Source organism: Chiloscyllium plagiosum, chromosome 27, assembly GCF_004010195.1.
Source record: "Chiloscyllium plagiosum isolate BGI_BamShark_2017 chromosome 27, ASM401019v2, whole genome shotgun sequence".
Classification (NCBI taxonomy): domain Eukaryota; kingdom Metazoa; phylum Chordata; class Chondrichthyes; order Orectolobiformes; family Hemiscylliidae; genus Chiloscyllium; species Chiloscyllium plagiosum.
In genome coordinates this window covers 22,173,885-22,201,383 of record NC_057736.1, presented here as the reverse complement: position 1 = coordinate 22,201,383, position 27,499 = coordinate 22,173,885, and the positions used below count along the sequence as shown (strand labels likewise).

The following is a 27,499-nucleotide window of genomic DNA, read 5'->3' as shown; positions in this document are numbered from 1 at the left end:
ATTCTTCAGACTTTCTACCGCCTCAATACTACCTATCCCCCCACCTCTCTGTTACCTATAGAGTTAGCAACAATGCCCTCAGTTCCTTCGCCCAGATCATTTAATGTATAAAATGAAAAGTTGTGGTCCCAATACTAAACCGTGCAGAACTCTGCTCATCACTGTCTATCATCCTGAAAACACTGTCTCTGTTAATGTTCGTGAATGGAATACTGGTTAAGTGGACTTTGTGCTTGCTGGTGTTGAGCAGTTTGAGTGTTGGAGCTCATCTATGCAAGCGAGGAGTGTTCCATCCCTACTGACTTGCATATTTTAGACAATGGGCAGACTTTGGTGAGTTAAGAAACTGGTCACACTGCTATAACAAGACAGTTAGTTTCCTCTGCAACCTTGCACTAGAAAATCGCTATACCTGTTCAGTAGAAAGTTTGTATTACCAAACTATGCCCACAATTTGTCAGTCATGTCATAGTCAATTTGTGTTGACAAAATATGCATTATACTGGAATGACCTGTAGTTAGTTGGGGGAAGGACTCTGCAGTACTTTCTGATATTTCTTGACCATCGCCTGCAATGAATCAAACTTGAAAGAAGCCTTTAACCTTGTGATGTTGGTGACCTTGGGCAGAAGCTGAGATGGATCACCCAACTGACATTTTTGGTTAAAGATGGTTGCTAATTCTTCAAGCTTGCCAATTTACTCATATGCTGGGCTTTCATAACACTGAGAATATTCTAAGGAAATGCTTTCTCCAGTTAGTAATTACATAATTGCCTACTGTCATTCGTGACTGGATGTGGCAGGACTGGACAGCTTAGATCTGATTAGTTGGTTGAGATATCAAAGTTCTTTGCAATATAGTATCTGCTTTTTGAGTGCAAGTTCAGTGTTTGTGGATCTTTGTAAAAGCTGTTCTTCAATCCATTTAACGATAAGTTTGAAGTCATGTTACAGCTGAGCTTGCAAATGTGAGGTTTTCGGAAGTGTTCTCTGAAATTTATTTTCCTGATTTAAATTGACATTTAACTATTATTTTGCTGTTGTAATGTGGCATTTTCTGTACGCAGAAAGGAATCGTACAGATGCAAACTCTTGTATTTGCCATCAAACCCAAAAGATTAATTTTGAAGTTTGTTCGTTGTGGTTATGTTGCAACACCGCAAGCAGTTTGAGATTTCGATGATTGTTGGTTAGAGTATAAGTGGATGTATTTTGTCAAAAAATGAATAAATTGTTCATGTTGATGACTTAGGAATTTATCCATCTGTGAATTGATCTTCCTTGCAATTAGCTGAATTGGAAAATTCTTTTGTGAATCAAGCCAAAATGAGATTTAATGTTTTCATTAATTTTTTTGTGTTGGCAGTGAAGACTGGCAAATGCTAGTCAGGCTTTCTAGTGTTGCGTAGTAATCAGTTTGGCTATGATTACCCATTACTTACTCTCTGAGTTAAAGTTGTCAGGCTATCTTAATGAAAGTAAGCCTCTGTTACTAAAAATAAGGAAACCGTTAAATTTTGTTAAATGATTTAACTCAAAATTGGGCCAAATCGACAATAGTTAGTCCCACAAAATCTATTTTAAGTGATCAGTTTAGTGCCTTGAAAAGTTTTGCAGTAGTTGTGTATTAAGCTGCATTTTCTGTCATTTTATTTCCAATAATGCAACATCAAGCCTTTGAGCCTTGTTATTGCTAGTTGGTTGAACTTACTGTAGGTGAGTTTTTTTATACCCATAAAATGAACATTTAATGCAGATGCAAATCATTTTAGTATAAAACAAAATCATAGTCATAGTGCCATACAGTATTGAAACAGAACATTTGGTCCAACGAGCTCACATCGACCATGTTCCCAAATTAAACTAGTCACATTGCCTGTGTTTTGGCTCATAACTCTCCAAACCTTCACTATTCATGTTTATCCAAACGTCTTTTAAATGTTGTAGGTGTACCTACATTCACCACTTCCTCTGGGCGTTCATTCCACACACACACGTTTTTTTAAAAGAAAAAGTTGCCAACATGTCCTTTTCAAAACCTTTCCCCCTCAACTTAAAAATATGCCCCCTCATTCTGAATTCCCCCACTCTAAGGAAAAAACCTTTGTCAATCACCTTATCTATACCCCTCATTTTATAAACCTCTATAAGGTCACTTAGCAACCATCTACAGTCTAGTGAAAAAAGTCTCAACCTTTCCAGTCTCTTCTTATAACTCAAACCCTCCTCTGCAACATCCTAGTAAATCTTTTCTGAACCTTATCTGATTTAACAATATAATATCTTCCTGTAGCAGGGTGACCAGAACTGCAGACAATATTTAGAAGAGGCCTCACCAATGTCCTGGACAACCACAAAATGATGTCCCAACTCAAAAAAGGTCTGAGTGATGGAGCAAACATGCCAAACATCTTTCTCACCACCCTGTCTACCTATGCAGCGATTTTGAAAGGATTATGAACCTGAACTCCTTGATCTCCCTGTTCAACAACAATACCAGGGTCTGTCATTAATTGTAAGCTGTCCTCTGTAGTATAGTGGTTAGTATGCCCTCCTGTCACGTGGAATACTGGGGTTCCGTTCCCTGCTGGAGGGGACCTGAGTATTTATGGGTGGCATGGTGGCTCAGTGGTTAGCACTGCTGCTTCACAGTGCCAGGGACTCTGGTTCAATTCCAGCTTCAAGTAACTGTCTGTCTGTGTGGAGTTTGCAAGTTCTTCCCATGTCTGCATGGGGTTCCTCTAGGTGCCCTGGTTTCCTCCCACAGTCCAAAGATGTGTAGATCAGGTAAATTGGTCATGCTAAATTGCCTTTGCCTGTTCAGGGACGTGTAGGCTAGGTGCATTTAGTCAGAGGTAAATATAGGATAATATGGTTGGGGAATGGGTCTGGGTGGGTTACTTTTCAGAGAGTTGGTCCGAAGAGCCTATTTCCACACTGTAGGAATTCCGATTCTATGAAGTCTTGTCTTTGTTTTACCAAAATGGTACCTCACATTTATCCAAATTAAACTTCATCTGCCAGTCCTCAGCCAATCTTAGATAATCATCTTCTGTCCACTATACCACCAATTTTAATGTCATCTGCAAATTTAGTAACCATGCCTCCTATTATTCTCATCCAAATCATTCACATAAATGACAAACACCAGTGAACCCAGTACCAATCCTTGTAGAACACTACTAGTCATCAGCCTCCAGTCTGAAAAGCAATCTTCCACCACCACCCTCTGTTTCCTACTGTCAAGTCAATTTTGTATCCAGTTGACCAGCTCACCTTGAATCCCATGTGATCGAAGTTTGTTAATTAGTCTACTGTACAGAACCTTGTCAAAGTCTTTATAAAGTTGATCTAAACAACTGTGTCTCTACCCTCATCAGTCTTTTTGGTTACTTCCTCAAAAAACTCAATCAAGTTTGACAGACACAATTTCCCTTGCACAAGCCATGTCAACTATCCCAAATTGGTCATTACATCTCCAAATGCATGTAAATCCTATCTTTCTGAATCACCTCTGACAAATTGCCCACTGACATCAGGCTCACAGGTTTGTAGTTCCTAGGGCTTGTTCTTACAGCCTTTCTTAAATAAAGGCACAACAGTAGCCACCATCCAGGTGGTTAATGGCACCTCACCTGTGGTTATAAATGACACAAATATTTATGCTAGGGACCGTGCGATTTCTTGCCTACCTTTGCACGATGTCTGGGATACACTTGATCAGGTTCTGGAGATTTGTCCATCTTTCTGTTTTCTAAGACCTCCAGCAATTCCCATTCAGTTATGTGAACTGTTTTCAAAAAATCAGTACTTATGACCTTGAGTTCTCTAACCTCCCCTTCTTTCTCCAGTAAAAACTGACACAGAATGTTCATTTAATATCTTTCCCATCTCCTGAGGTTCAACACATCGACCTCATTGATCTTTAAACAGCCCTCTTCTGTCCAGATCTTTTCATAACATTTAAATTCCACGCAAATATATTAGCAGTTTGCATTAGTTTTTGCTGGAATTCAAATTTTGTGGCCTTGAAACCAATAACTTTAGCAACATTGAAATATTTACTTAAATCACATTGTGAAGATTTATAGATCTAATCTAATTAAGTTGATTATCTGCTGATATTGTACACAAGAATCTCTGATCCATTGATAGGATGGAATGAAGTCAGGGGATAGGAGATTCATGTAGAGTATAAATGGACCCTAATCATTCACAATTGCAAAAATTCTTAAGGTGCAGCTTTGTACCTAAAGTGTGACACCTTGAGATTGAGATTGAATCATTTACCTCAATACTTAAATTTTCAGTTCCTTCCTTGCCTTTTAAAGGGTAGCGCACAGCTCAGCTTGGCTGATTAAACCTGCTTCCTGTATGAAATCAAATGCAGAATATTCAGCTAACATGACCAGTACACCAGTTTTGATTACAGCTATTATTTTGTTTGTACCAATGATACCTGTATCATTATTTGCAGTGCTTGAAAGCAAGTAGTTAAAACAGGGGAGGTGATGGCCTAATGGTATTATCGTTGGACCGTTAATCCAGAGACCCAGGTTCTGGGGACCCAGGTTCGAATTCCACCATGGCAGATAATGGAATTTAAATTCAACAAAAATCTGGAATTGAGTCGAATGATCATGAAAAACCCATCTGGTTCGCTAATGTCCTTCAGGAAAGGAACTGCCATCCTTATCTGGTCTGGCTTACATGTTACTTCAGACCCACAGCAATGGATGGGCAATAAATGTTGCCCTAGCCAGCGATGTCCTCATCCCATGAATAAATAAAAGAAAGCTTTGAATTCTTTTTGGTAGGAATTGTCTTTGGCATGCTGCAATATGCATTTATTTCTAATGCTGGTTTTGAGTTGGAGAAAGGCTATCAGTACTCCTGTCACAAGAAGATGCAACACTTTGAAATAGTGTGCTTGTGTCTTCCTGTCGTCATCTTAGCAATTGTATGGATTTGTGAACTGCAAAAGCTTGGCTTCAAGAAACCATCGTTATATTATTATTCCATCATTGTTTGTTTTTCATCCCTTCCTTCCTTGATCTTAAGTCATCAAATTATTTTTGTTGTTAAGTGAAAACTATATCATCAGACTGGAGTATTGTAGCCAGTTCGATTTAAGAAAATATTTTGCCATTGGTTAACTCTTTTTGTACAGCAACTATTTACAAAAGTGAGTTTGAGTAGTTTAACAAAGTACTATCAAAATAACAGAGCACAGTTTTATTTTGTGCAGAAGTAACACCACCTAATTCTGACTATATTCAAATTAAAATCTATTTTTCCCAATACTGTGCAAGTTGTTTTGGCAGAATTGTTGTTTTCCAGTTGCATCAGCGCTAGTGCTAGTTGACTTGATGCTTATCCTGTAATAGACATGAACGTATCATCTGACCTTTTTGGTCTTGATTTTGATGTGACAGCAACTTTGAGACTAGTCACTTTATAGTTCACAACTGACAGCAACTTCTGGCATCCACACATGTGCAGGTAAACGTGGAAACCCAGAACTGTCAGTAATTCTCAACTTATACACTGTACTGTTGCATTGCTCAATAATGGAATCTGTGCAAAAATTAATATGGCATTCATTTAGACTAGCTACTTGTTAATACCATGCATAGCAGATTTTGGTAGTGTGAAAGGTGACATTTACTTAGTTTCGTCCTGGCCCTGAAAATGTAATTTTATAAGCTTGGAGTCACATTCCCCAGAAGAGAATTGTAGTTATAGATTTCAGAAACAATTAATATTTTTATCTTGTTTCTGTCCTTTAACACGAGATACACATTGCAGTTTTTGTTTTTCTCCTAGTCTCTTATTTTAAATGTAATTTGTTCCTATTTATTACGATGTGTGCATTTGAGCAAGATTCTAAAATTTAGTTTTTGAGATTCCCTGCTCATACAACAGATATCCTTGACAGCAGGTCATTTTGGGCCATATACCTGAAAACTGGTTACCTCTGTTGATTAGTCCAAAGTAGTAACAACTATTTGACATTGTGAATGGTGCAAATAGTTCCTTCTCCATTTGCAGCAAAATCTGGGCAATTAAAACAGGAATTTAGGTGTAAAATGTGAGAGCCAAAAACAAACATTTGTTGTAAGTGCTAAGTTTGGACACCAGGTTTAAGTCTGCATATTATCAGAAACAACAAAGGTCAAGATTACTTTGATTCTTGAACATGAGTTTTATTTTTAAATTATCTAGTTGTCAAATTGTTAACTGTTCGATGTCACTGCAGTTATAACACCTCTGAGACCAGAAGAAAATTTGATGATACCATTTTTAAAGCATGTTTCTTCATGGTCATTGTGTCCTCAGGGTTGCTAACTGCTATCAGCTAGTTCCTTGTTTTGTTATCAAGATTCAGTGGGCTGACAAAAGAAACACGTGAATTCCCAATGTCTTTAATTAAACAGAAAATAAATGGATTCTATAAAGTGGGAAGGTTCCACATTTTAATCAGTTAGTTTGATTTAGCAAGAAAAGTAGTTAATCCATCAGGATGTTGGTCAGTCTGTAAACTAAAGAATGGAAATTCAGGCAGTGTTCTTGAATGCCTGACTACTTTTATAATTGCAAGTTTTTTTTCTTCTGTATTCCTCCTTGAATGAGCATGTGGAAATATGAAGGCCAGATTGGGTTCAGTTTTGATGTATGCTGCAGTTGATCTGAGATTTGCTGTGTAGATTATTTGCGTGTATATTCATATCAAGGTGAGGAACTAAAGGCCTGAAACCAATTAAGATACCCACTGGAAAATCTGAACCTTTTTGCAACTTTGAGTTCCACATCTTGAATGAACAGATTGGGGAATTGGAAATGAGGCAGTGAAACTCCACTGGGATACTATCTGCTGTCTTAAAAGCAAACATGAAGGGTTCTTTAGATTCCTGATATTCTAGGATGATTTGATGGAATTGTTTAGTTATGAAGAGGTCGGAGAAGGTATGGATAAGTAAACTATTAAGGGACATGGATTCAAGATTAAATTCAATAAATTTAGGACAGTATGTTTTTATGTCAAATATGCATTTTCAGAGTAGATTGTTGAAACAGACAGCCTTGCAAACATTTAATATTAGGATAAAGAGATATTTGAAGGGAAAGGGTAGAGGAACCGAACAGGCAGCTGGGATTAGAACCACTGCTTGTATGGACTACTTGGACTTGATTGTTTCTATGCAATTTGATAGTGGTCTGATAAATAGATAAGTTTCTAAACTCTGTTCACTTGATGACAAAGTCAGCGCATTAAAAAATATAATTCGTTGTCTGAAGTAACTTTTCTTTTCAATTGCAGCACTTTCTTGTACCTTAAGTTCCTTGTTGTGTGGGCACTGGTATTGCTGGCAGATTTTGTCCTTGAATTCCGCTTTGAATATCTTTGGCCTTTCTGGCTCTTCATCAGAAGTGTTTATGATTCCTTCAGATACCAGGGTCTGGTAAGTTGTATAAAGACTTTGTTACTAAAATATACCAGTTTTCTGTCATGTGATTCAATGCACAGCATTACTATAATCTTCTTTGAAAATAGTGCTTGCCTTAGAAACTGTGATCAGAGCCTTTATTTATTGTATTTTAAACGGTTTGCAGGAAGATTTATGAAATACCATAAAATGAAGCAACCCGGGGCATCTTTGCCTTAACTACAGAGAGAGCGTAGCTTTTTTTTGTATTTTAGACCTTTACGAAAGAGTGCTTGAGCACCAGCTGAAGTCTTGTGGTCAATTTTAGAACCAGACTTTAGGAAGGATTTAAGGTTTTAAGGAGGCTGTAGAGATTTATTACTGTTAGCAGTTTTGTAAAGGTTAGGGGAACTGGATTTATTCTTTGTAAAGCATTAAAGGCTGATAGGATATTTGATAGAAGTGTTCAAAATCTTGAAGGATTTTGATATACTAAATAAGAAACTATTTGCAGTGGCAGACATGTCAGTAATCTGATGGCTACAGCTGAGGCCATGGGGTGAGGGAGAGTAGAAGACATGAAAAAAATTACATAGAATGATACCTGGATTGCATTGCCTTTATACTGTGTGTTTGTAGAAGGTTTGTTAATCGATTTTAAAAGGGAATTTGATAAGTAGTTGAAAAGGAAGACCCAGTTATGGAGAATAGACTTGGATGCCTGTTTAAAAACCCAGCATTAGATCAGTTCATCAGCTGAGTTCCTCATATCTGGTGCAATCCAATGATTTTAAATAGCAATGCGTTTTTCTTAAGTTGAAGAAGTTTTCCTGAAATTTATTTTTGAAGACTTTTTTATTTCCCAAAAACCTTCTTGAAATCCAAATATGAAAATATTGAACTGTAGTCACATCTAAATAACTGAAATATGTACCCTGCCAAGGTAGACTTGATGTTCTTGAGTGGCATTCTACATTATTGACGTGGTAGAACCATTGTAAGCTTAAGATTTTGTCTGGCACTGGAATATTTACTGAAGTAAATAATCTTGAATCACAAAATGTACCCATTGTCAACTAGAATTCTAAATCTTTCCCCCCCCATATCCCTTTATGGCTGTTTTAAGAACATTCTTTTGTTGCTGAATGCTGTCTTGTGTGCACTTAATTAATTTGGAAATTTTGATTCAATAATTATTCTTTCAATTGTCACAGAACTGAGAAACATTTCTTGGTTTTGCCCTTCATCTGTTCCATGGTTATAATCTCTCGTTCTCTATATCGGTCTTGCAAGTCTTTGCTTTAACCTTTTCCAGTGTTTTTCTTTTCTATCTGAGTTTGAGCTTTATAATTTGTTGCATTGACCCTCCTAAAAATGTTCTTTTTCTGCAGCTGCTAATGTTTCATTTTTTTAGATAAAAGTTCTTTTTCTCAAAATAAACTAAATTGTGTAAATCTGCTTTGATGTTTGAATTTTGAAACAGAACACTAATATCTGTTGGCATCTGTAGTTTGAGAAAATTAGTTTAAACTTTTAAATGTGCTTCTTCACCTTCATTGTGTGCACTTGACCCTGGGAATAAAAGTCTGAATACACTTGTTACATGTATGTAAATAACACAAAATGAAAGAAAACTTCAAAAGAACACCAATGGACCTAAATTTTAAAAGGATATTAAAATGAAGGCTAAATGTTTGGAATAATCTGCAGTTTGGAAGTTGAAACAAAATGTTAGTGATGTCCAAATTGGAATTTAATCTTATGGGAAGTCAAGGGTATTGGTGCAATAATACTTTCTTTTTGTGGTATTAATATATTTTCACTTGCATCTTGCCTCATTGTCTGAGTATGCTACACAAGGAGTTGCTTTTGAAATGTGGCTGTTATGCAGCCAGCTTACACGAGAGCCTCAGTGGTAGTACAATGTTCTTGGTGATGTTGTTTGAAGCTGTGATACTGACTGAACTCTGCTTCCCTTTAACATTTTAATATTCCTTTTGGAGACACTGCAAGTAAGGACAAAATGTCATGAAGCCTCATGAAGAGAAACACCTAAGACAATTTATTAATAAACTGTTGGCTTGAGTATTATGTTTGAAATTTTAAGCGAGGCTCACTGACCCTTGGTGGACTGCTATCAGTTGAATCAAGTGCCTTTATCTGCAGGAGCTGTGCTTCCAACATAATTTCATTCTAAGTTTATTAATAACTTCTTTTGTAGGCAAGTATTTGGCAATTTAGTAGTTAGTGCTAAAATAAATAGGATTAGACCCCCAAAGGACTAGACTACCATCTCCCCAAAACCGCTTAGGAGTTGGAGTTCCTCCATGTAGATCGCCATTTGGAGGGAGCACTCTGAGAAAACACCTTGGAATAATTTGATCAAGCTGTTTGGGTCCTGAGGAAAATAGCTCTTATAGTTGGCATGTGCTTGGTGGTTAGAGAATTTCCACGAGGGTTGTTATTTATCAACCTGTGATAACACTGTAGAACTGACCACTGCAGTCATCTTGAAAGCAAATTTAATTTTTACACTGTATCCTGTATTTTGTAGTTTAGTATGACTTGATTAAGTGGGATAGATGTGCAGTCCATTAAGTGCTGTGGGCTATGAACAGCAGAATTATATGCCTCCAATTTATAGTCTTAAAATTATAGATGTCAGTATCAGAACGTATTTACCCATTCCACATGCCTTTGGAAACAGGTGAAAAGATTGGCCACTGCAAAGATCATAGGCTATAGTTGTCTCAAAATCAGAGTAACTGAACTGCCAGTCCTACCACCAAAACTGCTTCAGTGAAGATACAAAAGTGGAAAATTACCTGACAATGTGGACAATTGTTTTGTGCACATAAACTGACTGGACAAAAAAGTCCCTATTTATTTCTGCCCCATTTGCTGTCGTTTAATCATTAGCAAAGAGAATGAAAGAATCAAAATTACTGTCTCAGCAAATCTGCTAACTAGCTCTCCATTTCATTTCTGCTAGAACTACACAATGGCACTTCACACAACTATGATCTGGTATGTCAGTTGAATGACAATGCTTAGTTTTGCCATATTGTGAAGAAGATGATTTGACATTTATTGTATCCTAACAGGTTTGTATTACAGGTAATAGTAACACATTGGAAGAAATTTTCCTTCAAGTAGTATACAAATTAATATTTATCACAATAAATCAGTCTAGTGGATCAGACTGGCCATATTTAGTCAACTTAACATTCTTAATTAGCCTCTTCAAATTACATCAGTCGAAAGAAAGAAGTCAGGATTATTTAGAACAATTGGCTTTCTTTAAAGATGCCACCAGTTTACCCAGCACTGGTGCAAATGACCCATGAGCTAGAAACCAGTTTTTGGGTCACGTACTCGTCTCTCTAATTTTAAAAGCCCAGTGCGAATTTGCACATAGCCTGGGTAATAATCCAGAGATTATAATTTTTGAGAATCTGCTGTACAGTTTGGTATCTCGCATCTCATTGCATTCAATGCAAGACCTCCTTTTGTAGTTTCATCTTCATTGGTACCTACTTATATCTGTTTACTCCCTCTCCCACTGAGTTCCTTTCCAGCCTGCGCAGATGACCCAAATTGTGGCAACAGATGAGTGACATAACTGTGACTCACGCTCTTTGTACAGAAAATGGTTTCAATCTCCCTCACTACAACTACCAGAAGTACAATAAAATTTCTTGTTTCGCTCCATATCTGAATGATCTCTTGTGCCACAACGTCATGGACAGTTTTCACATCCACTCTGCTGCCCTGACCTTATCCAAACAGTCTGAGGGAGTCTCAAACTTATTGAACATGTGCAGAAACCGCCACGTCTGTACTCTAGCCCTCAGGGCCCCCACTCCTACATCACTCATGGTTATACTCTTCCGCCCCTGATTACTGAACAAATAGATGACTCTGCCCTAAGTGGAGTAACTGCATCCTGCTCCAAAGAATCCAAGTACCCTTTGCGTAATATGTAGTTCAGCCTACAACTCAAACTCTCAGCCAAGGCTGCTTGAATGTCAAGCATATAGTGTAGATATGTTTCCCCTAGATCACAATGGCGTCCAGGACCTCTTGCATGCTGCAACCTTGACACATCACCTCATCTGCCATCCTTAATGATTTTGTCTGCTTGCTTATAATGCCTTTTATCTGTTTTTAGTATACAAATTGGTGATAAAGTGTCTTCAAGAGTGTAACCAAATAGCTAACTCCTTTCTCAAGAGAACAAGAACCGATTCTAATAAGTGCTCTGCTTGCCTGCCATGAGGTTCTCGCCTCATCCACTCTCTCATTAAGGATATCGATAACAATTATTAAATCAGCAAAGATGACTGTTGCCTAAGGCATGCACTGTCAGTTGAGTAAAGTGACCAGGAGCACTTGCAAAAGCATGATTTATCCAAATTATGAAAGAATATTTTTATTGTCTGGAATTATACATGGTAGGAATCTGGTTGTAGTTGTTGAAAGCCAGTCATTATTGTCCTAGGGCAATATTGCAGAAGTCTCTTGGGGTGTTGACCACGGTCTAATTCTGTGCAGTATGTGCTGTCTAGATGATACACTCAAGCAGTTCACCAAAATGCACTTCAACAGTGCAGTACCCTGTTGTGACCTCAACTTAATCTGACCGAGTTAAAAATCGCACAACACCAGGTTACAGTTCAACAGGCTTGTTTGGAAGCATTAACTTTTGGAGCGCTACTACTTCAGGTAGCTGTATAGCAGGATCATAAGACACAGAATTTATAGCAAAAGATCAGTGTCATGCAATAAAAACAATATATTGAACAAAACCTAGATTGCTGTTAAGTTTTCATCTTTTAGGATGGGTTGCAGATTTTGGATCATTAATATGTAAATCCCAGAACTGCTTGTTGAACTACTTTGAAGAAAAATGTCTTCAAATGTGTGTTAATATCACCTGTAATTTAGGATACAATAAATGTCAAATCATCTTCACAATATGGCTAAACTAAGCATTGCCATTCAACTCTCAAAGATCAAGATAACTTAAGGTTTTATTTTTTCAAAAACAAAGTGATATCTCAGGTCCAATTGGAAATTGTTGGTGTCACTTTTATGTAACTGGGATAAAATCCTAAAATTCTCCCTCTGAATATCATTATAGTAACAGCATCAGGACAGAACTTAAAGCATTTGATTGAGATAACTTGCCACTGCTATCGAGTTAGCAAAAATGGTGAAACATGTAACGCTAATGCAACCTATACTGGGAACTTTTTTTTTAAAAGCGATTGGCGTATAATAAAATAAAAATCAACCTCTAAAGTTTAAGTTGATAACTTTTACCATGATTTTATAGAGATTCTACGATTTAAATCTCTGCTTTTGTTATTTCATCCAAATATTGGACTGAATAGTGTACTGCAGGGAGGTGGGGTGAGGATGGTGAAGATCCACCTGAGCTGCCTCCTGATGATCCCAGCATTACAGATGCCAGTCTTCAGCCAGTTTCACACTCTGCATGTGATATCTGGAAACAGCTGAAGGCACGGGATATTGGGAAGGTTATGGGCCCAGACCCTGCAAAAGACTGGAATCTTGTGCACCAGACCTTGCTGCACCCCTAGGCAAGCTACTCCAATGTAACTGTAATCGATATTTATCTTTCTTTGTTTCTTCCGGTGCAGACCTCTGAGTTCTCAGTGTGGTGTGTTACTCTGTGTAGTAAACAGAGGCAGTTTAGAATTATCAAGTGTGCGCAGGGTGCAGCAAAAGCACAGCAAAACCTCAACAATGTGAGCCCAGCCCTTGATAATGACAAATGACATGCTTGACATAAAGTGCCAGGCAATAACAATCTCAAACTATAGAGAACATACCATAACATCTTGACATTCAATGGCATTAGTACCATTGAGACACCCACTATCAACACCTGGGAGTTAACATTAACCCAAAACAGAGCTGGTCAATCCATATAAATACTATGGCTCCAAGAGCAGGTCAGAGGCTAGGATCCTGCAGAGTAAATTGACTCTCCAAATCCTCAGCACATCTACAAGGTGCAAATAAGAAGTGTGATGGAATGTCAGTCATTCAGTTACTGAATGAGTGCAGCTCCATCAACACTCTAGAAACTTGACGTCATCCAGGACAAATCAGCCTATTTAATTGACACCACATTCACAACCAATCATTCGCATTCGCATTCGCATTCGCATTCGCATTCGCATTCGCTCTCGCTCTCGCTCTCGCTCTCGCTCTCGCTCTCGCTCTCGCTCTCGCTCTCGCTCTCGCGGTAGTACTGTACATCTACAAATTGCACTGCAGAAATTCACCAAGAGTTTTCGAACAGCATCTTCCAAACTCTCGGCTGCTACCAGATAGAAGGACAAGGGCAGCAAAGCCTGAGAATGCCTGGAAGTTCCCCTCCAGGACTTTCTTTACCATCCTGAATTTGAAATACATAGCTGGGTCAAAATCCTCGAGCTCCCTCCCTAACAGCATTGTGGGTATACCTACACCAAATGTTCTGCAGCGCTTCAAGAAGGCAGCTGACCACCACCATCTCAAGGGTAACTGAGAATAGGCAAGAAATGGTAGCCCAGTCAGTGAAGCCCACAACCTTTTTATATATAAGTGGGATGGAGGCTGGATGAAATGGTGGCTCAGTGATTAGCACTTCTGCCTGAAGACAGCAGGGACCTGGGTTCAATTCCAGCATTGGGGTGACTGTGTGGAGTTTGCATGTTCTCCCTGTGTCTACATGAGTTTCCACTTGGTGTTCTGGTTTCTTCCCACCATCCAGAAATGTGCAAATTAGTTGGATTGGTCAAGCTAAATTGTCCATAGTGTCCAGGGATATGCAGACCAGGTGGATTTGTCATGGGAAATGGAGAGGTTACAGTAGGGGTTTGAGTCTAAGTGGCATGCTCTTTGGAGAGTCGGTGCAGACGTGATGGGCCAAATCACCTCTTTCTGCTCTTTCGGGTTTCTATGATTCTATAAATCTTTGCAGTCCCCTGGTGGCTTATCTCCGAAAAGTAGCCGTCCAGCTGATTTGAAAAACAATGCTACAGGATGCAGTGTTCCATGCAGCAATTTTCTTTTTGTATCTTGCTGCTCCCTTGTGAAAGTTTCTATCCTGTTGCAGTTGTATAGAAACAGGCCAAAAGGTGGCCTGAGTTCTTATGTGGCCTAATAAAAGTACCTGAACCTTTGCTCTGGCAGATTGTTAATTCATTCTTTAATCCAAATGAGCTTCACTTAGCTGCAAAAATTACGTTTTGATTTGTTACCATGTGTAATATTTCCCCTTCTCAAATGCACCTTTTCCCCAAAAGTTAAATTTGTATTTGAAAAATTACAGAAATTCAGAATACTTCAGGCAAAATAGTTGGAATGTACAGGAGTTTAGCACCAAAGCAGTGGTGGATTCCAATGTATGTGTTGAATAGCCTATGTTTCAGTCCTTTTCTGCTGTCAAATTTAGGGATTATGATTCCTTGCTGCAATGTTGAGGAGATCAGTTAGTTCAGTTGGCTGGACAGCTGGCTTGTGATGTAGAGTGACCGCAGTAATGAGAGTTCAATTTCTGCTGAGGTTACTATGAAACCTCTTTCTAATGCTGTATACTTGCCTGAGGCACGGTGACAGAAACCACCACCAGTCATCTCACCTGGGAATATGGCACCTTTATCTATATTAAATTTGTGTGTAACTTCACTTACTTTGTATTTGGTGTCCTGTATACTAATTCCATAATAAAACCTTTATTTGAATTGAGTATGTGTACTGCAGCAGCTTTTTAATAGCAATAGTAACAGGTGACATTAATATGCATGTTTCAAAGACTTACGAAAATTGTGGTGTCAGGCATATGATCGCGATCAGCTTTTTGGAACTGACCACCTGAAGAATGTGGAGGTGGCTGTCAGCTGTGCTGGGAATCCCTTCTCCAAAATTAGCCTTACTGGAGTGATTCCAGGTACACTACTGCAGTAAACAGAACTGCAGAGAGGCTGCTAAAATTTATTCAAGACTTGGATTAGAGTCATTGAGTTATACAGCACAGAAACTCGTCCATACTGACCTAGATATCCTAATTAATCTAGTCTCATTTGCTAGCATTTGGTCCATATGCCTCTAAACCTTTCCTATTACATACCTATCCAGTTAGTTTTAATTGTTGTACCTACCTCTATCACTTCCTCTGGCAGCTCATTCCATACATGCACTACCACCCTCTGCATGAAAACATTGACCCTCCACTTCCTTTTCCTTCGCACTTTAAACTTATTCGCTCTGGTTTTGCATTCCCCTACCTTTGGGGGGAAAAAACCTTTAATTATTACCACTTCTTTCACATAACCCTTCATTCTTTGCTCCAGTGAAAAGAGCCCCAGCCTATTCAGCCTCTCCCTATAGCTCAATTCCTCCAAACCTGGCAAAATCCTTGCCAACCTTTTCTGAATCCTTTCAAGTTTCACCACATCCTTCCGATAAGAAGGAGACCAGAATTGCACGCAATATTCCAAAAGTGGCCTAACCAATATCCTGTACAGTCACAACATGGTGTATCAACTCTTAATCTCACTGCACTGACCAGTGAAGGCAAGCGTGCCAAATGCTTTCTTCACTGCCCTATATACCTGCAACTCAACTTTCAAGGAGCTATGCACCTGCACCCCTCGGTCCCTTTGTTCAGCAACGTTTCCCAGGACACTACCATTAAGTGTATAAGTTTTACTCTGGTTTGCCTTAACAAAAAGTGGCACCTCATGTTTATCTAAATTATACTCCATCTGCCACTCCTTAGCCCATTGGCTCATCTGATCATGGTCCCATTGCACTTTGAGATAACCTGTTCAATACACAACTGCAAATGACTAACTAGAACTCATATTCATATCCACATCATTTATATAAATGATGAAAAGCTGTATGAAAGGGGAGACAACTTGTCTGTGTACATGTTGCACATTTCTCGATTTGTTGACGAAACAATCGCTTGTCTTGACATTGAAACCTTCGAATTTCACTTCACAGTTGTAAATTTCCACTTTGCAATTCTGGTCTCCTTCTTATCGGAAGGATGTGGTGAAACTTGAAAGGATTCAGAAAAGGTTGGCAAGGATTTTGCCAGGTTTGGAGGAATTGAGCTATAGGGAGAGGCTGAATAGGTTGGGGTTCTTTCAACTTTCAACTTTTGGAAAACTCCTGGATCTCAATGTAGCTTTTGCACCACTTCTCACTTGAACTTTGAGTCTCTAACTTAAATTATGCATATGGATCCAGAACCCAAGTTGCATTGGGATAAATAACAACATCAATTGAGCTAACCTAATTTTTAGGAGGGGTTTGGATTGATTTACTTAAAGTGAAAGTAGTATTGCTACAGTCCCAACATATTTTCCCATAAAGGATAAAAGCTTAATCAGTTTGGAAACTTTTTAAAATCCTGAAATTGTGGTCATTTTTACGACTGTTGACAGAAGTTACGTTATCCTAATGGTTTCTGTGGTGATCAAAGTTTGTTTAAAAATGGAATGAAAATGTAATTTTTGAAAACTCTTTACTTATAACTAAATCAAGAATGGCATTCTACAAATGTCTTGGTTTGATGAAATGTTGAGGAAAAACTAGAGAAGCTTAAGTGGAAAGACTTCTAATAGCTAAGCAAGTGTAATAAATATAGTCTAAGCTGCTGAAGTTCTGCAGTTTTATTCATTGCACAAAGGATATATGTTGGTATTCCTATTTCTACAATCTCATTGATAAATCTCCTTTAGGGACAAACTAATCTAGTGCCACTCCAAGCTGGCTTATAACGGACTCTCCACTCACATGCTTGCTTTATTTCACTTCTAGTGAGTGTACACACAGAAAACTAATAGTAAATTAAACCCTATTCATAGAATTTTCATTGGACAACTTGTTTTCTGATGCTAAGGTACTTTTTAATTTGTTTTTATGTTCTACTAACTAGCTATTTTAAGTGTTTACTTTTGATGTAGTTGTTCAAGTTCGGCAGAGAATTTAAGTCCAGCACATTTACATTGTTCTACAAGACTATGCTGATTATTAGACAGCTGTTGGTTTTTTAAGTCAGAGGCTTTGCTCTTTTTACTGCAATCATAAGTGCAGCTATTTCTCTTAATGATTCCCATCAAAAAATAGTTTTGTTTTTTAAAAGCTGCCAGATTCTGTAACTGAAAGCAATTTGTCCAGTGGGTTTTCTATGAAGGTTCTCTTGCCAAACATCTACCACATATATAAGATTCCTTGAAATGTTTTGCCACGCCCACGTTCCACAGGGAATCTGTTTTTGAAATGTTAAAACAGTTGAGATAGTAGACAAATCGAGAAATGGAGAAGGGAAACTAATATTGCCCCCTCAGAACCCACAGCACTTTATTTTGTGGGTTTCCTGATTAACTAAGGAGCAAATTACTGCGAATGCTGGAATCTGTAATGAAAACAACAAATGCTGGAGATCTCAGCGGATTGGACAGCATCCATGGAGAGAGAGAGAGCAGGCTAACGTTTTGAGTCTCTATTCCTCTGCAGCTCTGATCAAGAGTCACCTCGACTCAATTCTCCACGGATGCTGTCTGACCTGCTATAATCTCCAGCATTTGTTGTTTTCCGTGCTTAATTCTAGTGCTATGCCTCAGAAATTAGAATTGACCTTTAGGGAGCTCAACTGTATTAGTTCGAAAGACCATATGGATTGCGCTTGTAATGCATTCCTTTGCTCTGTTTTTCTTGCAGGCTTTTTCAGTATTTTTTGTTTGTGTAGCATTCACATCAGACATAATATGCCTACTCTTCATACCAGTGCAGTGGCTTTTCTTTGCTGCCAGTACATATGTATGGGTTCAGTACGTCTGGCACACAGGTATGTTCAAGTTTTTTTCCAATTAAAATTGTTTTGTAGGGAAAGAAAAGTGAACTTTAGAGTTGTGAATCTTATAAGGAAGGACGTGATTTTAATCATTGTTCGGTGGCTGTTATGAAAATCGGGTTCCAGTTTAGCCTTGCTGCCACAACTCTGATCTCTGCTATTTTGCTGCAAAGGCATCGGGGAGAAGAAAGGCATATTCCTCCCTGGAAAAGAGTGAACTATCTTGTACACTATGGTCAATATCTCAGTATCTGACTTGCAGCAGTCAGGTTAATTTTTGTAATTGAGAATTTACAACTATTTTTTAAAAAAAAGTCAGCTATATTCTGTATAAATTCTGTCTCTTACGGTTTAAGTGATAGTATATTCATAATGTTACAAATCTTAATTGTTTGAAAATATTGCATTTGTAGTCCTGAATAAACATACTTTTTATTTCACCATTTAAGATGCACTCAAAAGCCCAGATATTGAATACAAATCCATGTTATACTATAGAGTTTCAAGCAAAACAGGTAAAACTAATAGGTCTTAACTGAAAGGAGAACTTTTCCCAAGATTCCAGGTCAATGATGCTGCACTTCCGGTATTGTGTTTTGGTACCATGCTATTAAATTGGAAAGAGTGCAGAAGAAACTTAAAAGGATGTTGCCAGGACTCGAGGAACTGAGTGATAGGTAGAGGTTGGACAAGCTTGGACTTTTTTCTTTAGAGCGTAGGAGACTGAGGGGAATTTTGTAGAAGTGTATAAGTTCCTGAGAGGTATGATTAGGGTGAATGCACTCAGTATTTTTCCCCAGAGTTGGGGAATCGAGGACTAGAGGGCATCAATTGAAGGTAAGAGGGGAAAGAATAAAAGGGAACCCGAGGGGCAACGTTTTTACACGGTGATACAAATGGAATGAGCTGCGAGCATGAGTGGTTGAGGCAGGTATGTTAACAACATTTAAAAGGCATTTGGCCAAATGCGTGGATAGCAAAGGTTGAGAAGGATATGGGCCAAGTGCAAGGAAATGGGCTTGGCGTGGATGGACATTACGGTCAGCATGGACCAGTTTGATTCTAATCTGTCCTTTGCCAAATTGTAACATATTCTACTTAGTTTTAGAATCTGTATGTCAAGGAGCCAACAAAGGAATGTTATTTACAATCCAGTTTTGTGCAATGAGAGCAATAATTATTGTAACCTGTAGTGAAGGAGCCTATGGTGAAGAATGATTGATTGTATGATGGCGTAAGTTTGAAAGTGAATTAGTTAAGATTGAAACCAAGGTCTTAAACTGGAAACCCCAAACTATGTAAAGGGGAATTTCCAATAAGCAGGTTATGAAATTAGATTAAAACATCCTGAGTAAGCATTGACAAATATTTAAAAAATTGATTCATAACCTGGAATGATTATAGATCACCTTAGGAAAAAGTAATCAAACCGTAAACAACAGGAGAAGTTAATAGATTCAAGGAAGAGAATTGTAATGTTGCCAAAACTAGCATATTTGAAAATTTGGAAAGGTTTTAATTCAGCAGTGAAATGAAACAAACTGAGAGAAAATGAGATGATAGAAAAATGGGAATAGTAGAGGCAATGCTAGGATCTATTTTAGGACTATAATCGTGTACTTTTCAAAAATTATATGATTTAGCAGTATCTGCATGGTTTTATGGAAGGGATATTTGTTCTTGCTAAATAGATTAAATTTTTTTTTGAAGTTATAACAAACAGGATGGATAAAGGATAACAGTAAATATGACGTTTGAAGTTTCAAACTATTTGACAATATGCCACCTAAGAGGTTATTACATAAGATGAAGGCTTATGTATTTTAATTTATTAGCGTTGACTACAAATTGGTTCATTGACACAAAACAGTCGGGATAAGTGGTCATTTTCAGTTTAGTAAGCTGAAACTAGTGGCATACTGCAGGAATCAATGCTTGGCCCTAACTGCAGTTAAATTGAGGAGATTGAGTGTCATGTGAGTAAGTTTACTGACATGACAATGGAAGGAGCCAACTTACACTGGTGAAAGCACAAAACGTTTTCAGAATTATTTAACTATTATTGATCTGTTTTAGGAAAATTGAATAGCAGATTTTGTTTTAAATGGCAAGGATTAGAAATGTTGGTATTTGGAGGGTTCTCTGTATCCCTAAACACAATTCAAGCAAGTTAACATCCAACTACACTATCAATTAGATATGGTATGTGCATAGTTACACAAAGGAGTTATAGTTTGAGGATGGTGTGTCAGTGTGGCATGTCTGGATTACTGTATTCTGTTTTTAATCATTTTATTCTATTATTTTAATCATCTCAATCAGTTAATCTAAGGAAATATATACTTGCCTGAAAGACTGCAACAGAAGTGCATTAGACTGATTCCTGGGATCGGTTTGGAAAGATGGAGTAGAGTATTCCTGTATTTCCTAGAGTTTTAAAAGCATGAGAAGAGATTTCGTTAAGACCAATAGAATCTTAAGTTTAACAGGCAGTTGCTCAGAAGATCCTGTTTGGAACTAGAAGTTGCAGCATTAGAAAAAGCAGTCATCCACTTGGGATTGAGATGAAAGAGACCATTGTTTTTTTTTTCATTTGATGTCTGTGAATCTTTGGAATTCATGACCCCAGAGAACTGTAGATACTAGTTGTTGAGTGTATTCAAGTCAGATCTGCAGATTTTTTAAAGAAAAAATGGGATATAGAGAAAGTGTGAGAATGTGGAGTGAAAGTAGAAGATTAACCATAGTCTTATTAAATGACAGAGCATGCTCAAGCGGCCCAGTGGTGCTGTCCTGCTACTTTTACTCTCATCAAAAAATGATGCCACATTGGTCATCAATTACTAAAGCAGCTATGGATCTAGTTGCTAAGGGGGAGTCCTGGTTGACTTATCCAGCTGCTTCTAGTAGAAAAGAACTTAGCTTTTGCTTGATATCTTTTCATGAATAAAGCTGATGTTAGTGTTTTTATTTAATGGATTGCTACTAATAGCAGCCTAAATTTGGTGAAAATGTTTTAAAATAAATAGTGCCTGTGATGACAGATATGCTAGAAAAAGAACCGACACCTTTTCCAGCCAATGGCGGACTCAGTGGTCAGCTCATTCATACAGGTCAGTGATGTGGTATGCATAGTTTTCTATTCTGGGCTGTAGAATCCACTTCATGGTATAAAAGCAAATGTCACAATGCCAGCATCCTTCAGTCAAATTGACAAACTAGTTTGTGAAGGTTATAGGATTTACTGATCCTGTTGGACCAAAAATTAGTGATGTGAAACAGTAACTGATGTTTCATTGACCTGTTTAATTTCAAATACCTTGGTCCTTTCTTTATTCTGAGAGTTATTGCTACTCGTCATAGTTTTTCAAGTTTTTTTAAAGCTGAGTATATTGAGGCTGTAGTGGTATAAAAATTGTTTATCCTAATAATCCACCAAAAGGAAGTACAAATAGTCTTGATTGCTTAAACAAGGTGGTGAACATTGGGATGCAATATTTTCTTTACTGCTGCCCCCCGCCCCAAAAAACCCTGAGAAACCTAATTGGGTGGGTTGGCTCTGAAAAGATGATTATCCCCTTCCCACCATTCAGTAATTCACTTTGGGTGAGAAGGTCCATGGGCAACCTTCTTAAGCCACCATCAATTAAGATTCTTAAGTTGTCAATTAAAGCCATTTAACAGCCTCAACCTGCCCCTGGCCTTCCTGGCAGGCCTGAAAGTCATTGTTTTTTCCAGCAAGGAAACTTGCTTTCTATGTTGGCAGGGAAGGGTGTCCTTTTTCTCCAATCAGGTAGCAATTTGCAAGAAGCTGGACAATAGCTGTTGAAAGCCATGCAGATGCAACACTTCTGGATTAGAAGTGCTGGAAAAGCACAGCAGTTCAGGCAGCATCCTTGGATGCTGCCTGAACTGCTGTGCGTTTCCAGTACCTCTAATCCAGAATCTGGTTTCCAGCATCTGCAGTCATTGTTTTTACCATACAGATGCAATGCCTCTTACTTCCCTGAACCCCCTCTCACTGCTCTTTGTGACTACACAGCCTCGGCCTTCAGCAACACCCTTCAGGTTGTTGAGGCAGCCCGTTGAATGAGAAGCTTACTGATGTTTAGTCTGATAAGTTTACTCAGGCAGTGGGGCAGGAGTTGGTCACAACTGAAGTCACCTGCTGCAACATTTGTTGCACAGAACACTATATCCTGGCCTTGATATTCGAAAAGGAACTTGGATCCTCTTTTCAGTTTATTACAAATTCTATGATGAAGGATGCAATGCAGTTACTTTGAGGAGGAATTACTACTTTAGTCAGTGATATATTTTTCTATTCTGTGAAGTTGACTTTGCCACTGAGGTGACATGATTCAATTGATAAAGTGTGTTCTTCAGGCAAATATAGTAATAAAAGGCAAGCATTTTCCATTAGGCTTTATACCTTTCTTCAACAAAAGTTTTCTGGTTGGAGGGTAGGTTTTTCTCAGTTTGTGAAATGATCCATCTAGCACTAGCTAGAATGTAGGATGTGAAATATACTCCTGACATAATGTTGACAAACAGTCATGAAATTGCAAGGAAAAGCTCTGTTAGTTGAATTCATCATTTTGCAAACTGATATAATTTTGAATAACTTGCCTGTAGGGAAAGAATTTTAATATTCTTTGCACCTTTTTGCTTTAATAATGCCAGTATATGAAGTATCCAGTATTGGTTGTACAGTTGGGTGAGTTCTGTGAAGAGAGAGCTCTTCATTTAATTTACAAGTTGCGTTCAAGTTTACTTAATGGGGGAGAAAATTTTGAGAACAAATTCCTAACTCACGAGTGGCTCGTTCCCTTCTTGAGAGAGGTAATGACATAGTTATTGAGTTTACTTTTCATGGCCATTCCTGCAGTTGTGCTAATTTGCTGTACCTTGAAGTGGTAAAGCATAGGTTGACCCCAGTTCCTCACTGATCTCAGCCAAGCCATTTGTGAGAATACCAAGTGGAGGCAAGATGGTTTTCCTTAGGGAAGCAGGAAGGTTAAATCTGTCGGAGTGTCAGTTTGTGCACTTAACCAGCATCCATTACAGGAAAAGCACTGTCAGTCTTGCAAATTGCTTGGTGTACATCAAGGAAAATAACACAAGTGGCAGTGAACTGTTGAACTGTCATTTGCAAACCTGGGTGTCATTATAATTTGCAGGTGCAATGGCAAAAAAAGATAATTAGAAAAGAGTTAATTAGCTCATTTCCAATATTTTCATTTCTTTACACCAGTCTTTGTAGTCATTCTGAATATTTGTTTTTAATGAATTATTGGCTGTTTAATTCAAATGGGATTGAGTTGCATTGTGAAGGTTCAATTCACATGGCACCCTTAAGGGACAGAGAAGGAGAAGACATTATTTCTGTCTTGGAAACTAAATCCTAGACCAGTATTGGTTGATGCAGGGGATGTTCCCTGTATTTGATTTTTAGCATATGGCCTATAAAGAAGAAATGATGTGGGGCTAGAAAGATTTCCTTAAATGTATTTACCCCTTACTTGCATTGCAATGTCACTTGCTGTATTTCCATTGCATGGTGCCTTGGTCGAATTTAAAATAAAAAGTTACCTGCAGGAAATTACCAGATTTTAAAAAGAAACTGAAGATATTCTTTTGTGATGTTTTATTTCTGAAATGAATTCTCGTCAAGATCGTAAAATGTAAGAGCAGAAAAAGGCCCTTCCGCCCATTGGGTCTATTCTGTCATTTAATAAGATTATGGCTGACTCCACTCTTCTGTCTTTCCCTGTAACTCTTGATTCCTTTACTAATTGAAAATCTGTCTGTCTCAAATTTGAATCCACTTAACAACACAGCCCCTACAGCGCACCAGTCTAAACAATTCCACAGACTCATTACCCTTAGAAGAAATTCTTCTCCACCTATGTCTTAAAAACAGTGACCCCATATTCTATGATTATGCACTCCAGTCTACACTTTCCCATAAGAATAAACAATCTCTCGGCATCTACCGTGACACATCCTCCTCAGAATTTTGTTTTAATAACGCCAGCCCTCATTCTGCTAAACTCCAATGAGTACAGGCCCAACCTGCTCAGCTTCTTCTCATAACATCCCTCTATGCTTCGGATTGACCTAATGAACCTGCACTGGACTACCTCCATTGTCAGTACATCTTTCTATGGATAAGAGAGTCAAAACTGTTCATGGTATTTCTAAACAATGTATTTTTATATCCTTTGTAACAGACTAGCATTTTGCCAGTGACCGATATTAAACTAACTGGCCTACAGTTATCCATTTCTTTTTTTGAATAAGGCTATTACAATGGTAAAAAAATTGGTTGGAAAATCTCAGCAGGTCTGGCAGCATTTGTGCAGAGAAAGCAGAGTTAACATTTCAGATCCAGTGACCCTCCTTCAGAACTGAAATTGACTTCCTTAGTTAACCATGGTTGAGAGATCCCTTTCTAGAATCCTCCTTCCTCACTGGGATAGCATTCGAGCTGGGGTTTGTTGTGAGATTTTAATTAAGTTCCTGAATGTCTGCAATCATTCAAGAACTCCCTTCCTGCTCAACTCCTTTCCCAGTTGCCTTGAGTATATTAATGCTGTGGTCACTTTGTTCATTTTTGGGACAGTCTTTGCTCTTGTCAAAAAACTTATACATGTTGGACGTTTGCAAGGGTAGAAAATTTTCAAATGCTTCTACTTGGAACCCCCCATTTCTGTCTCCCCTGCAGTCACTTGGATCCAAATTTTTATTCATTACTGTTTTACCAGTATGATTCCAGCTAGCAGAAGTCATCCTACAATATGGCAATTTGATGAGCCTTATTTGTGAAAAGGCCTTTTAGCAAGTTTGCATTGCATTATTTAGCTGGTGTGAGATACAAGAAAATTGGAACTTTTTTTGCCTTTTTATGAGAGGCAGAACTGTTTTCATTGGTATGTTAAGGAAGAATTGTTCCTATGATTGAAATATTTAGTTGATGACTTTTTTCTTTTTCAGAAAGAGGAGTATGTTTACCAACTGTATCATTATGGATATTATTTGTTTATATAGAAGCAGCAATCAGATTTAAAGATTTAAAAAATTTTCATGTAGACCTTTGTCGCCCTTTTGCTGCACACTGGTGAGTTATCTCTTTTCATCGTCATTTATTGGAAGTTGTATATAACTGAGTTATTTTAGATCACAGTTGTCTTCAGGATCTAAAATCAAGCAATATCTAGTATCCCTTGCATTTGTTAAAACTTATAATTTGTAATTATCTACCCAACTCTTCTGCCACATGGCCGAAAGAAGCAGTAAAAATAAAGATTGCTAAATCTAACGCAGGATGACTTGCTGTCAGAGACTCCAGAATAATTCCTTTTGAATTCTGACAGCTCTTGCAACTCAAACATTTTTTGATATCACAACATCTGGATATGCTTGCTATTCCTTGTAAAGGTACAGATGTGTGTTCCAACCATTTTGGTTAATCTGATTAATTTGTATTTTTGGGGAATTGTGACATTTTTCATGTAATCTTTTAAAACTACTGTGTTTTCTCATTTGAACACTGTTTAAAAAGCTATGCTCTATTTATATTATTCTGAATTAGGTCAGAGTCCATTTACTTGCATATTGAGGAATGAGGATTATTAAGATACGAATGGGAACAGAAAGTTTGTGCATTTCCATACTATTTGACGGATTAGTTTTGCCACAGTGAATGCCGGTTATACTAAGTGGAAAAATAATTCCAACCCCTGTTATAGAGTCGTACAGCACGGAAATAGACCTTTTCAGCCCATCTCATCCAAGCCGATCAGGCATCCCAATTTGACCTGGTTCCATTTATAGAGTCATAATCAGAGAGGTCAACAGAATGGAAACAGGCCCTTTAGCTCAACATGTCCATACTGCCTGGTTTTCACAAGTAAACTAATCCCATTTGCCTGTATTTGATCCATATCCGTTCATACCCATCCCATCTATGGTCCTGTCTAAGTGTTTCTTACATGACAAAGGTATAATTGCTTCCACCACTGCCTCTGGCAGGCTGTTCTAGACTACCCTGTGTAGAAATAAATTGCCCCTTTGGTCTGTTTTTGTATCTCCTTCTCCTCTTAAACATCTGTCCTCTAATTTTAGATTTGCCTCCCGTGGGGAACAGCTGGTGGTATCTACCTTATTTATGCCTCATGATTTTCTATAAGGTCACCTCTCAGTCTTCTACCCTCCCAGGGGAGAAAAAAAGTTACAGCCTATCCAACCTCTCATTATAACGCAAATCTTCCAGTCCAGGTAGCATCCTAGTAAATCTTTTCTGTACTCTTTGTAGTTTAATATAACATTACTTCGATAGTAGGGTGACCAGAACTACAAGCAGTACTCCAAATGTAGCCTCAGTAACATTTTGTCCTGACTTTCAACTAAACTGATCCTATATGCTTGCATTTGGCCTTTTATCCCTCTAAACTCTTTTTCAATTCATATATCTACCCAATGCCTTTCAAATGTTTCTGGTATAATTGCACAAATGATCAAGAGTGCTGCTTCAATGGGAGGATCTGCAAGCAGAAGTAACCATCACTGTTGTTTAATTACTTTAATATTATAGATGACTAAATAGCTGGTTATAAATAAAATTAACAGCGTAAAGATAGTAAAAGCTGAGAACCTAAAATTCTAAATGGCGTGCAATGAGGTCAGTAAAGGCCAAATAATGGAGACGTGAGGATGAATAGTGTTTGAATTTCTGATTTTGTCACTTTGGAGGACTTTATTGGAGTAATTTTATTCCAGGAGATGAAATAAATGTGCCAGAGTCTATGACTTGGTTAATAGGATGTGGAAGGATTAGATTTTATAGGCCAAATGATCCATCTTTTCCAGTTTTTAATTATTTCTATCCTGGATTGCATTATTGAATGCTATAGTTACATTTCGAGTTGTCGCCTGGCTCTTGTAACAAGACTTGGCAAGAATTGAGGTGATTGCAGATTAGTTACTAAGTTAAACTTCATAATATTGCTGTTTGGGAAAATTCTGAGCTGCGAGATTTCTTTGTCCTAAGTTTAAGACGAGTATGACTTGCAAAGCTATTCACATTTCTGAAGCTGTGATTTAATTTTGTTTTTATTATCAATTCATTTATTTGAAATTTAAAGGTCATGACAAGACAATTTCACATATCAGTGGATAGGTAT

The 27,499-nt window shown here is 37.9% G+C and overlaps 1 protein-coding gene across 6 annotated transcripts in view; it reads left to right on the top strand.

The window, feature by feature from the left end:
- The window catches only part of maco1b (macoilin 1b), a 108,544-nt gene that overhangs the window by 44,088 nt on the left and 36,957 nt on the right, over positions 1-27,499 (top strand). For 2 of the 6 annotated variants that reach the window (XM_043717638.1, XM_043717637.1), the window contains 4 exons: positions 7,324-7,465; positions 18,182-18,308; positions 21,344-21,427; positions 25,311-25,434. In XM_043717638.1, coding sequence (XP_043573573.1) covers positions 7,324-7,465; positions 18,182-18,308; positions 21,344-21,427; positions 25,311-25,434 — 477 coding nt within the window. The remainder of the gene's footprint in view (positions 1-7,323; positions 7,466-18,181; positions 18,309-21,343; positions 21,428-25,310; positions 25,435-27,499) is intronic. The other 4 variants (XM_043717639.1, XM_043717640.1, XM_043717643.1 and 1 more) reach the window with 4 other exon arrangements.